Source organism: Colossoma macropomum, unplaced genomic scaffold (assembly GCF_904425465.1).
Source record: "Colossoma macropomum unplaced genomic scaffold, Colossoma_macropomum, whole genome shotgun sequence".
In the NCBI taxonomy this organism is placed as follows: Eukaryota; Metazoa; Chordata; class Actinopteri; order Characiformes; family Serrasalmidae; genus Colossoma; species Colossoma macropomum.
This window is the reverse complement of record NW_023494798.1, coordinates 9,050,757-9,068,560: the sequence shown is the minus strand read 5'-3', so window position 1 is coordinate 9,068,560 and position 17,804 is coordinate 9,050,757. Positions and strand designations below refer to the sequence as shown.

The 17,804-nt window shown below is 39.7% G+C and overlaps 1 protein-coding gene across 1 annotated transcript in view; it reads right to left on the bottom strand.

Annotated features, from left to right (window-relative positions):
• Positions 1 to 10,367, bottom strand: part of LOC118818549 (von Willebrand factor A domain-containing protein 5A-like) — a 28,047-nt gene extending 17,680 nt beyond the window's left edge. Inside the window, exons 1-12 of the mRNA XM_036585794.1 lie at positions 10,322 to 10,367; positions 9,210 to 9,412; positions 7,752 to 8,007; positions 7,437 to 7,600; positions 5,652 to 5,715; positions 5,080 to 5,228; positions 4,878 to 4,966; positions 4,583 to 4,727; positions 2,593 to 2,672; positions 1,954 to 2,068; positions 1,672 to 1,830; positions 1,324 to 1,427 (exon numbers count right to left, since the gene is read on the bottom strand). Of these exons, the coding sequence (XP_036441687.1) occupies positions 1,324 to 1,427; positions 1,672 to 1,830; positions 1,954 to 2,068; positions 2,593 to 2,672; positions 4,583 to 4,727; positions 4,878 to 4,966; positions 5,080 to 5,228; positions 5,652 to 5,715; positions 7,437 to 7,600; positions 7,752 to 8,007; positions 9,210 to 9,412; positions 10,322 to 10,361 (1,568 nt within the window). The 5' untranslated portion in view covers positions 10,362 to 10,367. The remainder of the gene's footprint in view (positions 1 to 1,323; positions 1,428 to 1,671; positions 1,831 to 1,953; positions 2,069 to 2,592; positions 2,673 to 4,582; positions 4,728 to 4,877; positions 4,967 to 5,079; positions 5,229 to 5,651; positions 5,716 to 7,436; positions 7,601 to 7,751; positions 8,008 to 9,209; positions 9,413 to 10,321) is intronic.
• Between the last annotated feature and the right edge of the window lie 7,437 nt (positions 10,368 to 17,804).

Below are 17,804 nucleotides of genomic sequence, written 5' to 3'. Positions count from 1 at the left end.
AAATTCTTTCTTAGACTGTACTGGTGCATCGGTTCATTCATGTTGCCTTTGATCATTTGTAATGCTCCAGTATCGTCTCTAGACAAGCAGCCCCATATCATGATGAGCCCACCCCCTTTCTTCCTGTGGATATGGTGTTCCTGGGATCACATGCGCAACTGTTTTCACCAAATATGATTAACTGAATTATTGCTAGAGAGTTCTTTTTTGTTTTGTCTGACTAGAGAGCGGGCAGCAGGGTGGGTAGATGGCACAGGGGGTGGCGCTGTCACCTCAAAGCAAGAAGGGCCTGGGTTCGATTCCCCAGCCGGGCGTCCAGGGTCCTTCCTGTGTGGAGTTTGCTTGTTATCCCTGTGTCCGCGTGGGTTTCCTCCCACAGTCCAAAGACATGCAGTCAGGCCAAATGGACATGCTAAATTGCCCCTAGGTGTGAATGTATATGTCTGTCTGCCCTGCAATGGACTGGTGACTATTCTGCCTTCTGCCCAATGACCACTGGGATAGGCTCCAGCTCCAACCGTGACCCGGAAGGATAAGTGGCTTAGAAGGTGTGTGTGACTAGAGAGCATTTTTCCAAAACAGGTCTTCATTACCTGGATCAGGTGTCTTCGATAAGAGTTGGAGTTACACCCTGCATGATCTACCAGCTGGTGTCCATATTTTAAATGTACATTTCTGTGCTTCTTTTTAGAAGATGACTTTAGCCTGGGGTGTAAGAGCACAGATGTGGTGCAGTTCATTGCTTACTGGTCTCTGTTTAACTGAGTTTCAAACATATCTTTGTATATCGCTGCTGTCTGAATAAAACCTTGTATCTCCAAAATGGTAACTTTACAGGAGAAGGACAAATATACTTTACCTTTAATGTAAATCAAGGGAACCAGACTTTTTTCCCAAATAATTTTAGGCCATTTCTGTTGGTCTATTCTTCATGACATTTACACACAATATAAAGGGCAACAGGGACACGACAAACATGGAGATACAAGGTTTTGTTCCGACGGCAGAGTAAAGCTTATGAATGCATACTTTTTTGTTCACATTTCTAAATACAAAGTCAATGGACGCGTGTCAACTGGAATATATGCACAAGAAGTGTATTAAATAACAAACAAAATGTGTCCCTTTACTGTATATATATGGTGTAATAAGGGGAGTAAGTAGAAAAAGCACAGAATGACGCATTTGTTGTTATTTGCAGGTATTTACACACACTGTTTGTGGCATGCGATGTGGTTAAAAAACAAGAATTCCTATATAAAAAGACTTCCGCATTGTGTGTGTGTGTGTGTGTGTGTGTGTGTGTGTGTGTGTGTTATTTACCCAGTGTCCTCAGCAGGTTTAAGGCAGAAGTTAAGCTGGTTTGTCACTGGTTGCTCCGCCAAACTGTAGTGCACGGTGACACTTCCTTCATCGGTACCAGAGCTCTGAGAAAATTAAACAGAAGATTTTTTTTTCACATACAGTGGTGCTAGAAAGTTTGTGAACCTTTTTAGAAAGATCTGAATTTCAACATAAATCTGACCTAAAACGTAATGAAGTCATAACAGATGAAAACCCAACAAAACTAACAAATATTTATGTTTCCATTCATTTATTGAACAAAGTGATCCATCTTACAGATACTGAGAAAAATAAACAGCACTAGATCTGCAGGCAGAGCTTTCTCACCTCTCCCGTGAGCTGAGCGTACAGCAGTGCCCTCTGACCCTGAAAGAGAACATTGAGGGGAGGAGACAAAGCAGTGACGGACACGCCCTCTGGAAGGGTCCATTTCACAGAGATGTCAACAACAGAGGGCTGCAGGGCGAGGCTGAGGGACTGCATCACCTGCAGAAAAGAGGAGACGGATCAGAATTACAGAGAAAGAAGGACAGATGATCTTCACTCTGCGCTTGGCTTTGTTTATATTCTACTAACAGTGTAAGCACACAGAGCCATGCCCAGTCTTACTTTGAGCTGCAGTCGGTCATTGCTTGTGATGAACTGGGCAAAGCCACGTCCTTCTTTAGCCATTCCAGTGATCAGCGCAGTGCTGGCTCCCTGACCAATGCCAAAGGTGAAGCACCTGGAAGTGAACAAGTCCAACATTAGTCCATCTCAGCAGTCAGTGGTGGCATTTACTGAATTACTGTACTGGGCTGTTTCTGTTTATTTGTAATACGTTTATATGTGTATCCACTTCTTTTTATTTCAAATCGCCACATCAGGGAAACACAATGTATTACCCACAAGTTTCGAAATGCACATGACAATTTGATTGGTCAGGTTTATATTACTTATCATTCATAAACAGGTTTGGTTTCATCTGCTTCTATGGATACTACCTCTGGTTATCACTGTGCTCAAGTCTCTAGGAGTCAGTCACATGCATGCAAAATGATCAGGTGAAAATAGGTGTTGAAAATATGACCCGTGTGAATGTTGATTATGATAAATAAAAAGTACTGAGTCACTACTGACAGTACGACTGTACCGAAAAGTTAATGTCAACATGAATCTGGCTCCCTGTGTATACAGCATACCCCTTTTTTGTCTTAAAACTACACCACTGCACTGTGGTGTCATGTGTGCATGAGTGAATAAACTGACCTGTGGGATCTAGAGTGGGTTCTGACCAGATCCAGGATGTTGTTGGTGTTCCAGACTTCTCCATCAGTGAAAACAAAAACCTTGTAAAAAAGAAAGAAACTTCATGTGGTGAACAGACAACAAGCCTCCAACAAACACAAGCCAATCTTCCCAGCCTCCACCCTTTTTCTTGGGGATCAAGATCATTCTCAGCACTGCAGTAACACTGACATGGTGGTGGTGTGTTAGTGTGTGTTGTGCTAGTACGAGTGGATCAGACACAACAGTGCTGCTGGAGTTTTTAAACACCTCAGTGTCACTGCTGGACTGAGAATAGTCCACCAACCAAGAATATCCAGCCAACAGCATCCTGTGGGCAGCGTCCTGTGACCACTGATGAAGGACCAGAGGATGACCAACACAAACTGTGCAGCAGCAGATGAGCTATCGTCTCTGACTTTACATCTACAAGGTGGACTGACAAGGTAGGAGTGTCTAATAGAGTGGACAGTGAGTGGACACAGTGTTTAAAAACTCCAGCAGCACCACTATGTCTGATCCACTTGTACCAGCACAACACACACTAACACACCACCACCACGTCAGTGTTACTGCAGTGCTGAGAATGATCCACCACCTAAATAGTACCTGCTCTGTGAGGGTCTATGGGGTCCTGACCACTGAAGAACAGGGTAAAAGGGGGCTAACAAAGTATGCAGAGAAACAGATGGACTACAGTCTGTAACTGTAGAACTACAAAGTGCACCTATATAGTAAGTGGAGCTGATAAAATGGACAATGAGCGTAGAAACAAGGAGGTGGTCATAATGTTATGCCTGATAGGTGTATGTCTGTGTGTCTGCCCTGCGAAGGACCGGTGACCTTTCCAGGGTGTTTCCTGCCTTCTGCCCAACTACCACTGGGATAGGCTCCCATGACCCAGAAGGATAAGCGGGTTTAGAAAATGTGAGTGTGTGTGTTTGTGTGTAGATTTTCGTGATGATACAACATTCAATTAGTTAACATAATTAAAAGAAGGGGGTGTAGCAGGAGCCCGTTTACAACTTTGAGTTCCCACAGAACAACAAACACCGCACACACATACATTAGTCTCGGGTCTTGTGGTGTTTTTTGTAGTCTAGACTCTTCAGTGTTTTAAATGTGATGAGATAATAAAGAGTACAGGGAATAGTTCTAGGACTCTTCCAGCACTTTTTATTTAGCATAACCAGTGGTGGACGAAGTACACAAATCATGTACTTGAGTTAAAGTAGACATATCCAATGTAAATTATTACTCCAGTAAAAGTAGAAGTTCCTCCCTTTAGACCTCCACTTGAGTAAAAGTACAAAAGTATTTGCCTTCAAATGTACTTAAGTATCAAAAGTAAAAGTACTAAAAGATTAATTAACTTAATGCAACGTAGTTACAAGTTTAAGTTTAATAAAAGCTTTAAACTCAGGTTCACAAATGAGTTTCCTTCACTAAACTGCATCTGTAGGTCTCTGTTCATAAACATAAACTAGCCACAACTAATTTACAATAAAATGAAAAAGTGTTTGTATAAATTCATAAATTTTACACTGCTGCACTGATGTTGAACCGTGTGCTGCATTGGGTCGGTATGACCAACAGGTCAAAACAAGCTCAAAACAAAGTGCGCGCTGTGCCCTGATTGGTGTTTTTGCTTCGCACTTCTTTCGTTTTGACATGTTACGTTTTTATACACACATAAACCAAAAGGAACGACAGATTTCTCATAATGTAGTGGAGTAAAAAGTGAGATATTTGACTTTGAAATGTAGTGGAGTGAAAGTAAAAAGTCGCCCAAAATGGAAAAACTTCAGTAAAGTACAGATACACGAAAAACTACTTAAGTACAGTAATGAATTATATTTACTTTGTTACTGTCCACCACTGAGCGTAACTTTTCCAGGCCTGGAAAAACAAATTTTTATGTTCCATGACTTTTCCAGGATTCTTTATCTTCTTGGAGTGAGGAGCACCGTACCTGTCTGGGGTGATCTGGAAGGTAATCCTGACCATAGATGTGCTGCAGTGGTTTCAGAATCTCTGTCCCACCCATGTCCGCCTCCATAGCCTCCACTTTCTTCATCGCCTCCTCCATCGTCTGCTGAGTGTATTCCACACTCTTACTGGAACGAACACAAAGAGTTAAATAAGAAAAGGAATTAGTAACAATGTCCTGAACCAAACAGATAATGAAAGCAGCTCAGAGGTGACCCCATGCAAGAACAGTCAAATTGAGGTTCTTTTCAGGAACACAATGACCACAGAGCACTTACGGAAAAAAGGACCGGAAGTCGGAGCCAAAGCCGTAGATGTTGAAGTAGCAGCCCAGTGGAAGACTCTTCAGCAGCAGGAGAAGAGTTTCCTGCAGAATGGCACGAGACATTACGTTTCAAGACACAAATACGATACAAAGTCGATATCTAGCATCTAGAATTCCTCTTCAATAAAATGTTTTACATGAATGCAAAGCTTTACCTGGGCACTTTTGATCGAGGACCCCCTCATACTGCCTGACTGATCCATTAGGAAAATAAACTCTCCACGTTTCCCAAAAGAAGATGCCACCTCTGGAGGGAATTCTGGGTACAGACTAACCATGACCACCGAGTCGCTCATCAGAGAACCTGCAAAAGGGAGAGTTTTTGAAGGCTCTGTATTGATCAGGTATCTATTTGGGCATAAAGCATGAACAAGTAATTATATTTATCTGTCAATCCGTTTTCCTTTGTTTTCTTTTAACATGTAATGTTCACATTAAAGTCCATGTCCTAAACCAGCCCTGATATGTTGTCTGACTTCTGCGGAGTCCAGCTGGTGTAAATAAAAATAATGCATGGACTTAGTAAGGCGTGGGAATGAGATGATTAAGTCGTGGCCATGACTTAGTAAGGTAGGGGAACAAGATCACGGCTTACTAAGTCGTGGCCATGTATCAGGATCTCATTCCCACGCCTTACTTACTCATTATTTTTATTTATACAGGATGTCACCAGTGGGGCTCCATAGGCTTCAGAACATTCTGTAGGAGAGCAGCTTTCTTCCTCCACCCACGGTCGTGCTTGAAAAACTGATAAAGCCGTTCAGCAGCCTTCCAGACGTGGAATGGCTTCCCTAGCGAAACACGAACGGAAGCTTACACGAGTTTTACTTCACATGGTTAAGCTTTAGTTAGTTAGTCCTGACAGAACAATCTGATTGGTTAGTAATTGTTCTGGTTTTTTCACAACTGTATCACTCTGCCAGTTGCTAAGTAACTGCTTGGCACCTAACTGTTAGTATGTAGGAAAATCAATACATTGGGTCATTTCTATAAAATTTGAGATGCAGCCCATTTGGTCAGATTCTGAGGCCTCTGGCTCGTACCTGCGACCAAATCACATTTGTGATGTTATTCGCGATAATAACACTGTTACTGATACACTCATTGGTCTCTTCCGAGCATCTCTCATTTATTGTCTTTTGTTGAAACCACTGTCAATGTCCAAAACTAGGCAGGCGTACAGCCCGTCAGAGTAAAGTGGGTGGGCTTATGTCCTCCACTCACCCATACTCAAATGACTATAAATCAATTACATATTCTAGGGGTTGTGATTTTTGGGGGTTTATTTTGTTCTATGGGAGAACATGTATTTATCTGAGCCAAAAAATCTCTAAAGTTTATAATTAAAGTATTTTTAACAAACGAAATATCGAAGATTGGATTGAATCTTTAACTGTTAATCTGCTGATGTGCGTGCAAACAACATATTAACATGAGCACAGAGCACATTCAGATACTCCTTATTTTTTGCTATATCGAAAAATGTATCACATCAACGCACCACTGTCTCAAATGAAATAAAAATATTACATTTGTGTATCAATGCATCCCCAGGATATACTGAGAGATAAGGAAACCTAAGTTTTTTTTTTACACATGCACTTGTTTAACTTAAATTTTAGGCTCATTATGCAGTCATTATATTTTTCAACATTAACTTGTTAAAATGTAAACAGTCATTCAGAGTGGTTTCACGTGAAATATGTTGTTCTAGGAAAACAGAATTGTCAGAATGAAAAGTGAAAATTGTTCACAATGGTGATAGGAACCAGACGTCTGAAGAGTTTAATGCCTAAAACTGACTCACAGAAAGTTATTTTATAAAGAAGAGACACTGTTTTACAATAGTTTTCAGAAGATTTGGACCTAAAATGTATATATTTTTAAATACATTCATTATGAAGAGGTACATGCGGGAAGTTGTAAGGAATACAATCACCAAAGAAATCCAATTTTCCATTATTTTACCACTATCAACGTTATATACAAAAACTCAAAAGACCATATTGCATAGACCCTAGCTTTCAATCACCACCATTATATAGTGATGTATATAGTATATAGTGTACTATTTCATGCCAAACACTTTTGAATGAGACCTTAGTGATTAAATTTTGCAGATGTGTAAAAAATGGTGGAATTCCTCTTTAAGACTAAGTGTAATACCAAAAAATTGTGATAATACTGCTGAACTTCTATGAAACGAGCATGTCATGCAGATAAATAAAGTGTGGAAAAACATCCCTTAAAAATGAGGGAGTTGTATGCCACCTTAAAATGTGATTTGCTTTTCACTTTGAGCATTTATAGTTTTGACACTGAAATATATTTAAGGGTTAAAATGTGCTGAAGCCTGTTGAACTTGTGTCCCGGAGAGAGACTCACCTGCATTCAGATAATGGGAGAGAAAATCAGTCACATCTGCTAACCTGAACAATGTGAGTGTTAGGCCAGCAGTTCCTAACTGCCTAACTGTGGCCCTTGAGTATCATGCTGCACATTAATCACTCACCTTTGCCTGAGTCTGAGCTGTGTCAAGGTAAGTCAGTGGCTCCAGAGAGCAGCTGGACTCCACTTTGGAAATGGGGGTGGGAGAGATGATGTGGACACTAAGGGACAAAGTATAAGGTACCATACTTGCAGGAACAGCTGTTACCTCGGGCACATTACTTGCATCTGAGAGAGAGAGAGATAAAGCAACTGCATTAAACATCCAGCAAAGAGAACTGGAAAACGAGAAAGACTAGAATGGTCTCCTTCATTTTAACATGACAAAAAACTGGTCACGGCCCTGAAGGTCACAAATGGCCACAATTATAACCATTACTGTCCATAACGATTATTATTAGCTTGCCGATGTTGCTGGGTGCATATCGTGGGTTGAGCACTGCTGGCAGACAGAAGCGCAGGCCATCATCCGCCTGCACAGCCAGCTCAATGACGTAGATGAGAGTCACAGCAGCGCTTTCTTTAGGAGGCAGGTTCCCCACAGCCAGCCGGAAAACATCTGGGCTCGCATCGCTCTCCTCCAATAGAAATGCCTGTTGCCCCGAACTTATCGCATCATCATAGTCCTCATGTGCCTGAGAAAGAGAGGGCAAAGCGCATCATCAGTCTGCAGAACCAACCTGCAGTGTCTAGGGAGAATGGAAAGCCAGCTAATTTATTCATTAATCAAATTCACTTACTGAATTATTCAGTTACTTAATTATTATAAAAATACTATGAACAAATTGAACCTTAAGCAGGTTTATGTGGTTTAAATTAACATACAATGTGGAACTGTGTGCATCATGAAGGCCTATGGACATTTAAACATATATGTAAAATTATACAACAGTTAGTTCCGGCCATACAAGCTGATTGGTTAGATTGGTAGGCGTTCTAACCATGCAGATATTTCGGCATAACATCACGTTTTTTTTTACGAACGCTGTATCACTCCGCTGAGATGCCGTTGCTCAGCAACGACTTTGACAGCTGTAGGAGACGCTCAAGCCGTTTGACATTTTTTACTTCTTACTTTGCCACAAACAGAAAATGGATACTTTTAAGATCACGTTTGACCGACAACCGATTTGGTCAGACTCTGAAGATGAGGCGACACTAAATTCCCAAACTGTCATCACCACTGAGCAGCTTTTCAGTCGGCAGCTGAGACAGAAGAACAGCTAAACAACCTGGAATCAGCCAGAAATGAACCCAACACCATTCGCCAAACTAAATGGGCTGTAAGATGCTTTACAGACTGGCTGGAACAAAACAACATTAATATTGATCTGGCAAAAACTGACAAAACTGAGCTAAACTTGAAATTGCGGCAGTTTTATGGCTCAGTCTGATTTGGTCAGACTCTGAAGATCAGACTACACGTTTGGCAAATGGTCTTTGGTTCATTTCTGGCTGATTCCAGGTTGTTTAGCTGTTCTTCTGTCACAGCTGCCGACTGAAAAGCTGCTCAGTGGTGATGACAGTTTGGGAATTTAGTGTAAGGAGCTGGAGAATGAACTGCCGGCTTGTGCAGCGAGTGGGCGGAGTTCGTTACTCTGATGTAGCAACAAGCTGCTTGTTAAGGAACTATAATTTGGTAAAGGAACTGCGAACATTAAAACATTAAATACCATGTGATGTTATTTCACGATAACACACTCCTGACCAAAACATGTCCTCCTCTTCATTCTACTTTCTACAAAGTCTCTTTAGTTCCTTTACTTTCCTGTGAAGAAAATTTCCCAAACCACTACAACCTCTTCCCCTTTTTTGTTCCATCTGTTGACACATTCACCTTCTGTTTCTCCTGCACCTCGGCCACCACCTCCTGGTCGGCGATCTTGGCACTGAAATGACAGAGAGCTGCTTCTGCAGGTAACGGGAACACAAACAGGGCCTCCACTGGAAGCTCCTCCTCATTCACATACTGCAGGGTAGACGTTACCGTGGCAACATGCCCCTTCACCTGCACCTCCACCTCCACACTCTTCAGAGGAACTTAAACAAAAAAAGAGAAAGAATGTGAAAGGGTGATGCAGCTTTCTCAGTTGCGGAAAGTACCAAACCACACATGCCGCTTTCCCACCACGACCACCTGCAAGTATGAGAATACAGGAAATCTGGGTACCACAACCTACTTTACTCTGACCAACATGAGGGGCCAGTTTATTAGGTACAGACATATTGTGTTTAGGTACAAGAACTTTGTTTGTTTGTATGATGCAATGTGTCTGTGTGCATATATACACACACACACATATATATATATATATATGTATGTAATGTTTAGCTCAGTTTTGTCATATATATATATATATATATATATATATATATATATATATATATATATATATATATACATACATGACAAAACTGAGCTAAACCTGACGGTCAGAACGAAACCTTGTATCTTCATTTTTTGATTGATTTTTGATTGATTGATTTTCAGTTTTTGACATATTTTGAAAATGCCTGTTGTCCTTTACATTGTATGTAAATTTCATGACAAATGAACCAAAAGAAACGACAAAGAATGACTTGTAAAAAAAGTCTGTTTCCATTGACTTACATTAAAAGCAAAGTAGGTTTCTTCCTTCTCCTGTAAACTTACCATTTTGGAGATACAAGGTTTTCTTCCGACAATATATACCTACATCTATATATATATATATATATATATATATATATATATATATATATATATATATATGTGTGTGTGTGTGTGTGTGTGTGTGTGTGTGTGTGTGTGTGTATGTATATTTGCGTGTGTGTGTGTAAGTAATATATTAATGGATTAAGTCATGTGAACCTGCACAAGTTCAATTATATACACATTATGAATGGGAATAGTGAGCATAATAAGGTCTAACAGTAATTTTATGCAAAGGAAAATAAAAAAATGAATACCTTGTTTTCTTTTCTCGGTTATTAGGCCACAGCAGTTCATGTTTACGTGAGCCTGTTGAGCAACAGAGCTGTTTTAATGCATGTCACAATGAAACATGTTGACAGACATCACTGGGTTAAGTAATAACATTCAGCAGCAACTTTTACCTTTGGGATTAATTCAGTTGTGACCGTGATTACAGTGCCAGCAAATAGTCAGCGGCATTTCCAGTGACACTTCAAATGCTTTGGAGAGTTTAAACAGGGGAATTCAACTAAAACTGGCATCACATTAGTTGCTTGCAAAGGTCCACATAAAGGGTTTACTTTAAATGATTAGTTCTAATAATTAGTCCAGGCAACTAACAATAAGACACATCAAATATATTTGATGAACTGTTTTATTTTGAACAGATTTTTATATTCTAATTAGCACCTTCAGTTCGTGCTGGCGTCCAAATCACAGCCGATGTTATTGTGTGATAACAAACTGCGTCTCATGTTCTATTGCTTAACTGTCACACCTCCATGATGCCCACTGTCACAGTATTGCGCTGCGATATCACAATGAATGAATTATCACAATGTCACACCCCTAATTATGCTATTTTTTACTCTCTTGTGCTTTCAGGTCTTGTCAAGCTTTCAAGTTGTGTAAAGAAATCTCACAGAAGTGAAAGGCCAAACAACTTGCACACAAACTTTCAAGTGGTCATTTTTATTCCTTCTGCTTCCAGACATCCAGCTGGGTCATAGCAAAAGCTACTGAGTAGACATTTGCTGTATTTCCCACAACATCGCCTCCATCTGCTGTGATTTAAACTGTAACATCAGGTGAAAAATATGTTTTCAGGGAAAGTCATTTAGTTTAGAGCAAGGCTGTCCAAAGTCTTCAGCATATGGTCAGATTTTAACTGACCCCTGGATTCTGTTTTACAGTGTATTATAAGCGGCCCGCCAGCCAGTACGCTGCGGTCCTTCCTTTCACCTGATGGTGGCGGCTGACCAGACCTGCAGCTTCATTTACTGTACTACATTTAGTCAAGACTACAGACACAAAGCTCAAACTAAAAACTGAAAACTGCTGATTTTGGCGAGATGGAAAACTTCTTATCAGAGCAAATTCAGTAGATCAGTAAATATTAACCCTTTAAGGTCAAACAAAAACACAGCTATGCTATTTGATATGTAAAGAACATTACCTAATAAAACCAAACATTCATAGATTTTTGTTTAGTTTGTTTCACAAATTATATTAACTGTTTAATTATCTATTATAAGCACTTATCGATCCAAACTGCTCTGAATGAACAATCAAACAATAAAATAAGCCTTGTGCATCTTTTATACAGTGATAGGAAACATGGGTGCATCTTTTATACAGTGATAGGAAACACGGGTTCGTACAGAAAGCCTTGATTCTATGCACTAATATTTTGAAAACTTAATATTTTAAAACATTTGTCAATAATATTTCGTCCCCCGGGTATTTTGACATGGTACGATCTGGCCCTCTTTGAAAAAAGTTTGAACACCACTGGTTTAGAGCTTTCATGTTGACTGTAGACTTCGGTCACTATGCACACAGCAAAAATCTAGTTCAAGTACAATATTAGTTTAAGGTGCAGACAAAGTAATTAACATTGGTTTATAACAAGTACATATCATCATATTCAGAACAGCATAACATGGTTATTTCACACAGATAATGCATAAAAAACAAGACAGACTGAGTTTAGATTTGATTATATTCTACACAAAGGCTTGGCAGCCCAAGTATAAAACAGCAGCTGTATCACTGTCACTGTACTGTCACCAAGTAAGATAGTCATACACTTTTATAATAAAGTAAGTAATAAAAGTGGCTTTTTTACCTGAGTTTTTTTGCAGTGAAAGTTTTTACCTCTGGCTTTTTGTGGTCAAGAACATTTAGCAGTTAAGCCACTATGCCTTCCTTTCGCTGGTGTAAGGTAAGGGGGAGGTGCTGCTAGGACTGGTGCTCACAAAGCAATTCTGAGTTCAAGAGCTGATCTCAGTTCAGACTGCACTGTGTTTATGATGGTAAAGTGGGTGAAGAAACCTAAAACCTTATTCAAGTCTTGTTATACCAGTGAAATAATAACAGAAAGTGAAACTACTTGTCCTAAATAAAAATCTCAAGCACTGAAGTCCCCATGGAACCGCACAGACCAGTTTTTAAAGCAGTTTCTTTTGACCTTGAGTAAGTGGTATGCAGCTGAGAATGTGTTTTCAGTCAGGTGATAGGAGTGCTGTTCATTTTTCAATGCTTTTTTGACTTTTTTAGCTGTACGAGTGACACCACATTTCTCTTTTGTACACAGCCAAAGGGTAACAGAGATAACTGCCTAACCCAGGGTTTCAGTCATGTGATTTCTCTGTTGTGGCCACCATATTTGGGACCGTATTTCCGGCTTTGAACGTAACTAGAGGCAAAATATGGCTAAAATTACTCTCCTTACTTTGGAAAAGAAAAAACGTTACCTCGTAACGAGTCGATAAAATAGTCTGTGATCCTTATATAGTTTCCTTTGAACTCCTGATCCCACTTACACTGGCAGAAAAGCTACCAAATTATTGTTTTCCTGACATTTATATTTATCTCCCTATAGAGTCTCTCAAAACATTTAACAGCACAGAAGCCCACCGGCTCTTCACGTCAGGGGGGGTAAATGACCCCGTGATGTTCATAAAGTTGAAAAAACTGTCATCATAGGAGGGTAACGACATCAGCTAATTAACACAGATGTGAACAACTCTACTAATGTTAACAGCCGAGAGATGAACAGTCGTCCCCCTAACGGAGCTGCAGACAGCCGGTATAACTTTACTCTCTGTTTCTGGAGATTTAAATGAGGTTTGAATGGAGAAACATAAACGTTAAATATCAGACTGAACGTTGTGGGTCTGAAAACGACGTCGTGTTTCGACAGACGTGATTCTGTAAGTTTTCTAGTGCAGTTCGTTCAGAGTTCAGCTCCAGTCCTGAAACCACTGCACTGCATAACTGTGGTTTCCTGGTTAAAATACCTGATATTATTAGCTATTTAATCCCTTCTTGAGCTGAACGAGGTGTGAACAGGAGAGAGAAACACTGAATTGTACAGTGCAGCGGCTCCAAGCCTGGAGTGAAAACACTGAATTAAAGGTCTGTGTGTCTCTCGTCTCTTGGCTTCTGTCGTGTCTTGCAGGTGAATCCTTCACAAAGCCCTGCATAATGAAGGCATCGCGCAGCACAGTCACTCCCTGATTCCGTTGCCAAAATGGCGGCGACTATACAGTGATGTCATGTGAAATGTGAGAACAGTCCAGCCAAATTTTATGGTTCAATTTTAGAGAGGAAAACACTGTTTGTTTTGCTAAATGGTTGACTAAATGCCGGTTCCTATAACAGTGAAATATACATTTAATGTGATGAATTTACTTTCACAGACTGTTTAATCAACCAATAAATACTTGAAATGAAGGCATTTTCTGCCGTTCTTCCATGACAGCTACTCTTCATTTTATCAATGACAATTTATGTTCAGCTTCTGAAAATACATTCTCCTTTAACGTCTTAATCACCAGGGTATGTTTTGCTTGTTCCATCTGAATTTACATGACCAAATCGTAAGGCAAATTATTCAGTAACTGCATGAAATAAATATACATTTTTATTTTATTTATTTTTTTTGTAAAAGTTCCCCTCAGAACATGTGTTTTATGATCACACATATTAATATATGCCTACAATTTACTGCTGAAAGCCAAAAATCTTAGACGCTCTTTGTATTATTTTATAAAAATAATTTTTACAGAGCAGATCACTGAAGAGACGCCATCTGTTTATAGTTTATAGCCCAGATTTGTGGAAAAATGGGTCGACTGATTTCAGCTTCTTTTATTATAAGAGTTTAAAATTACATCACCCATCTATTTGACTGGAAAGAAGACAGTTACAGCTCTCATACAGCTCTCCCCACCTTTTGAGTGTAGCTTATGAAATATGAAAGTTGTGAAGAATATGACGAAGCGCGTTTTGGAACCACCGGTGGTCTCAAGGAGTTGAAAAGGTTAGGTCTATTCTCCTACCTTTTTCTCCCCCTCCACTCCTCTTGTTCTCCTCTCCTTGTCCTCCTCGAACCACTCCTCTTTCTCCTCTCTTTCACTTTGCTGTTAAAGCTGAAAGAACAAAACACTCAAATTGAGCATGTTGCCAGAAACTGTGCTTTTTGGCTGACGGATGCAAATATATGTAAGTTTCACAGTCATTAAAGTCTTACAATCAATCAGAAAAGTTTGCTCACTTAAAAACGTCAACAGTCAATGAATTAAACTTCTTTATTTCTCTTACAGAGAGATAATGCCATTCCTGTGGAAAGGTTGTTGAGAACATGGAAACATTAAAGAAACACCTGAATCAGTTCATTAACTTAGAGATTCAATGAGGTGTAGATATTTTCTAAAACTAGTTATCTAGCTAGCTAGGTATCAGTTGTTACCTTTTAAAATGAGCTTACTGGCTGATAAACGTAACTATAAACACCAAAAAACGCCAAAAAACTACTAATGACACTGAGACAATGTATTCAAAGGATCCTACTGATGTTTAATGAAGTAAGAGACCAAACAAGCACTTCCTATCAGTTGTGTGGAGAAATACAGCACGCTAGGGCTGCGAGTCGATTCCAGGCAGGACTGGGAGTCGATTGCAAAAAGAATCGGTTGCTTGATTCAAGGCATTTGGGAATTGGGAGTCAACTCCAAAGCTTTCCACACTGTGACACTCAGGTAGTGATGAACGACTCAGGGTTTTTAGAGTCGACTCCTCGAGTCCACTGAATTTTAACCAGCGCCAAAGCCTATAATAAAGGGGTACAGCAGATATTTAACTATTCTAAACGTAGTTAAGCCAATTTCTGAGTAGCTAAGGTTTACATGATGAAAATTTGTAATTAAACCAAGCAATATCATGTAGGTTACCACAAGATTACAGCTTGTGTTAAGCTGAGAAAAAAACATTAATGTAGTTAATTCTTTGAGAAAGTACCATTATCAAATTATTTTCCAATTCTCTGAAATGGTGTTTTCATTCTGCAGCAACTGGATGTTATTGTGTTCTTCTCTTCATGAAGCTAGTTGATTATGTGTTTATCAGCTTCCTATTAGACTTGACTCCTGCACCGTTTAAGGCTGAATGGGAAAATTTCGAACAAGAATAGGAAGCTGATTTCAGCCTTGTAGTTTAAAGGCTGGTAGTATTTTTGATAAGGAGATTTAGGCTATCAAAATATCTTACCTCGAGCTGTATGTACTATCTATAAAAATGCACTATGGTAGGACATTTGGACAAGGTAGCATAATTAGTTAGAATCATATATATACGTACCTAGATGCTGCGTTGTATCCAGTCAGACACGTCAACAGCGCCGCCATTTTAGGGCGGTCAACATCGCTGCTGGACTGCATTCAGTACCATTACAGAGCGGCAGTTTAAGAAAGATACTGTCCAAAATTACACTATTTCAAGAATATTACACTCAGAAAGTGGGATAGGATTATATAACAGAGGGAACGCAGTGATCCACACTCACGTTTGTGTGATGCAGATTGTTTGTGTGATGTTTATGTGTAGATATGGTCGTGTGGTTAATGAGGCACAGAGAACCTGATGTGGTTTATTTAATAGCCTATTGAGGGGATCTTAACTATATCTAGTAGTTATTTATTTACAATGATAGTTAAAGCTTTGTAGTTAGGTAAATTATAGCATTCCTTAATCTGTGTAGATATTCACAATAGATTAATGTTGGCACCTTCTTACACAAACCTGAAGTCAGCTTCTTATTTGCCAGCATCTTGTTCGAATTTTCCTGTTCCACCTTAAATGGTGCAGCTTCAGGGACCAAAAAGTGACTGCTGCACCATTTAAAGTGGAACGGGAAAACTCTAAGAAGCTGGTGAATAGGAATTAATTGGAAACATATTACTATGTTAGATGTTGCTATGTAATGGCAATGCTGTATGGTTTTTGTCTTGTACTTGACTTTCAGTGCGAACACAATTAAAGAGATACAAGAGAGATACAAGTTTTTGAGGTTTTGTTCAGACAGTTGCTATCGTCAGATCCAAAAGACAGTCAGTACTATTGTTCATCCCAACTTATTGTGGCTTTTACTTGTTTCGCGAGGCTGACACATGTCGCTGAGTGGAGTGATACTTAAAGAGGCTTTAGAATAGCGATAAGAGGCTTCTCAGCGCATCGTGTTGCAAATCGGGAACTAACTGTGGTAGAATTTTCTGGGGTAACGAGAAACAGAGCTGAGTTTCTGCCATCTCTAGTGGTTTAAACACACAACATACATTTCCTGTTTCTCACGGTGCAGATTTAGATGCAGAATTTTACATTTGCAGGCTCCCTGACAGGTGCACTGCATAATACAGCTAAACATGCTCTGTGGCCTGTATACAAAGGCCAGGCAGTTAGCCAGTATTAGCAAGAGCTGATGCTAGAACAGTTTTCAATGCTTCACCCTATCACATAATCTCATAACACTCTACCTTAAGGGTTGCAAAATAAGTAGTTATGCTGTTAATGTCATTAACAACTCATTGTTTATATATTAATAGTGTTCATTAGCCATTAGTTATTAGTTATGTACTTTATTAGTAATTAGTAGCTGACTACACTGTTCAGTGATAGTTTAGCTTGTTGTTAGTTCATAGCTTATTTACTCATTGTGCACTAACTGCAATTTATTACACAGCACTAGGGGGAGCAAGTCGAGGCGTTTTTGCTACTGAATGATCCACAGATGTGGGATTTTGGTTTCATTTTCAGTTTTGCTTGTGAAATGTGTAGCAGTTCTACTTCCACATTTGAGTGCATTTACAACATATTTATATTTATTTATATTTATTGTTGCCTGACAATGGTGGCGCTGTTGCCTCACAGCAAGAAGGGCCTGGGTTCAATTCCCAGGCCGGATGAGCAGGGTCCTTTCTGTGTGGAGATTGCATGTTCTCCCTGTGTCTGTGTTGGTTTCCTCCCACAGTCCAAAGAATGCAGACAGGCTAATTGGACACGCTAATGAATGTGTATGTCTGTGTATCTGCCCTGTGATGGACTGGCAACCTGTCCAGGGTGTTTCCTGCCTTCTGCCCTGTGACTGCTTGGATAGGCTCCAGCCCCCCCCCCGCCGGATAAAGTGGCTTAGATTGTGTGTGTGTGTGTGTGTGTGTGTGTCTGTGTGTGTGTTCTTGTATTGCTATACTTGTGAGGACCCCATGTCCTCGCTATGATAGGACTACATGAAATTTTTGCTCAAGTGAGGACATTTTGCTGGTCCTTACTTGAGCATGTGTTGTTTTCACCCCAGTTACTTTTTTATTTGAAAACTAAAAGAGCAGAAAAGTTGCCTTTTGGATACTGAGGTTAGGGTTAGGTTTACGTGTAGTATTATTTAGTAACAGTAGCACAAAAATCAATAGAAACCTTTTGACA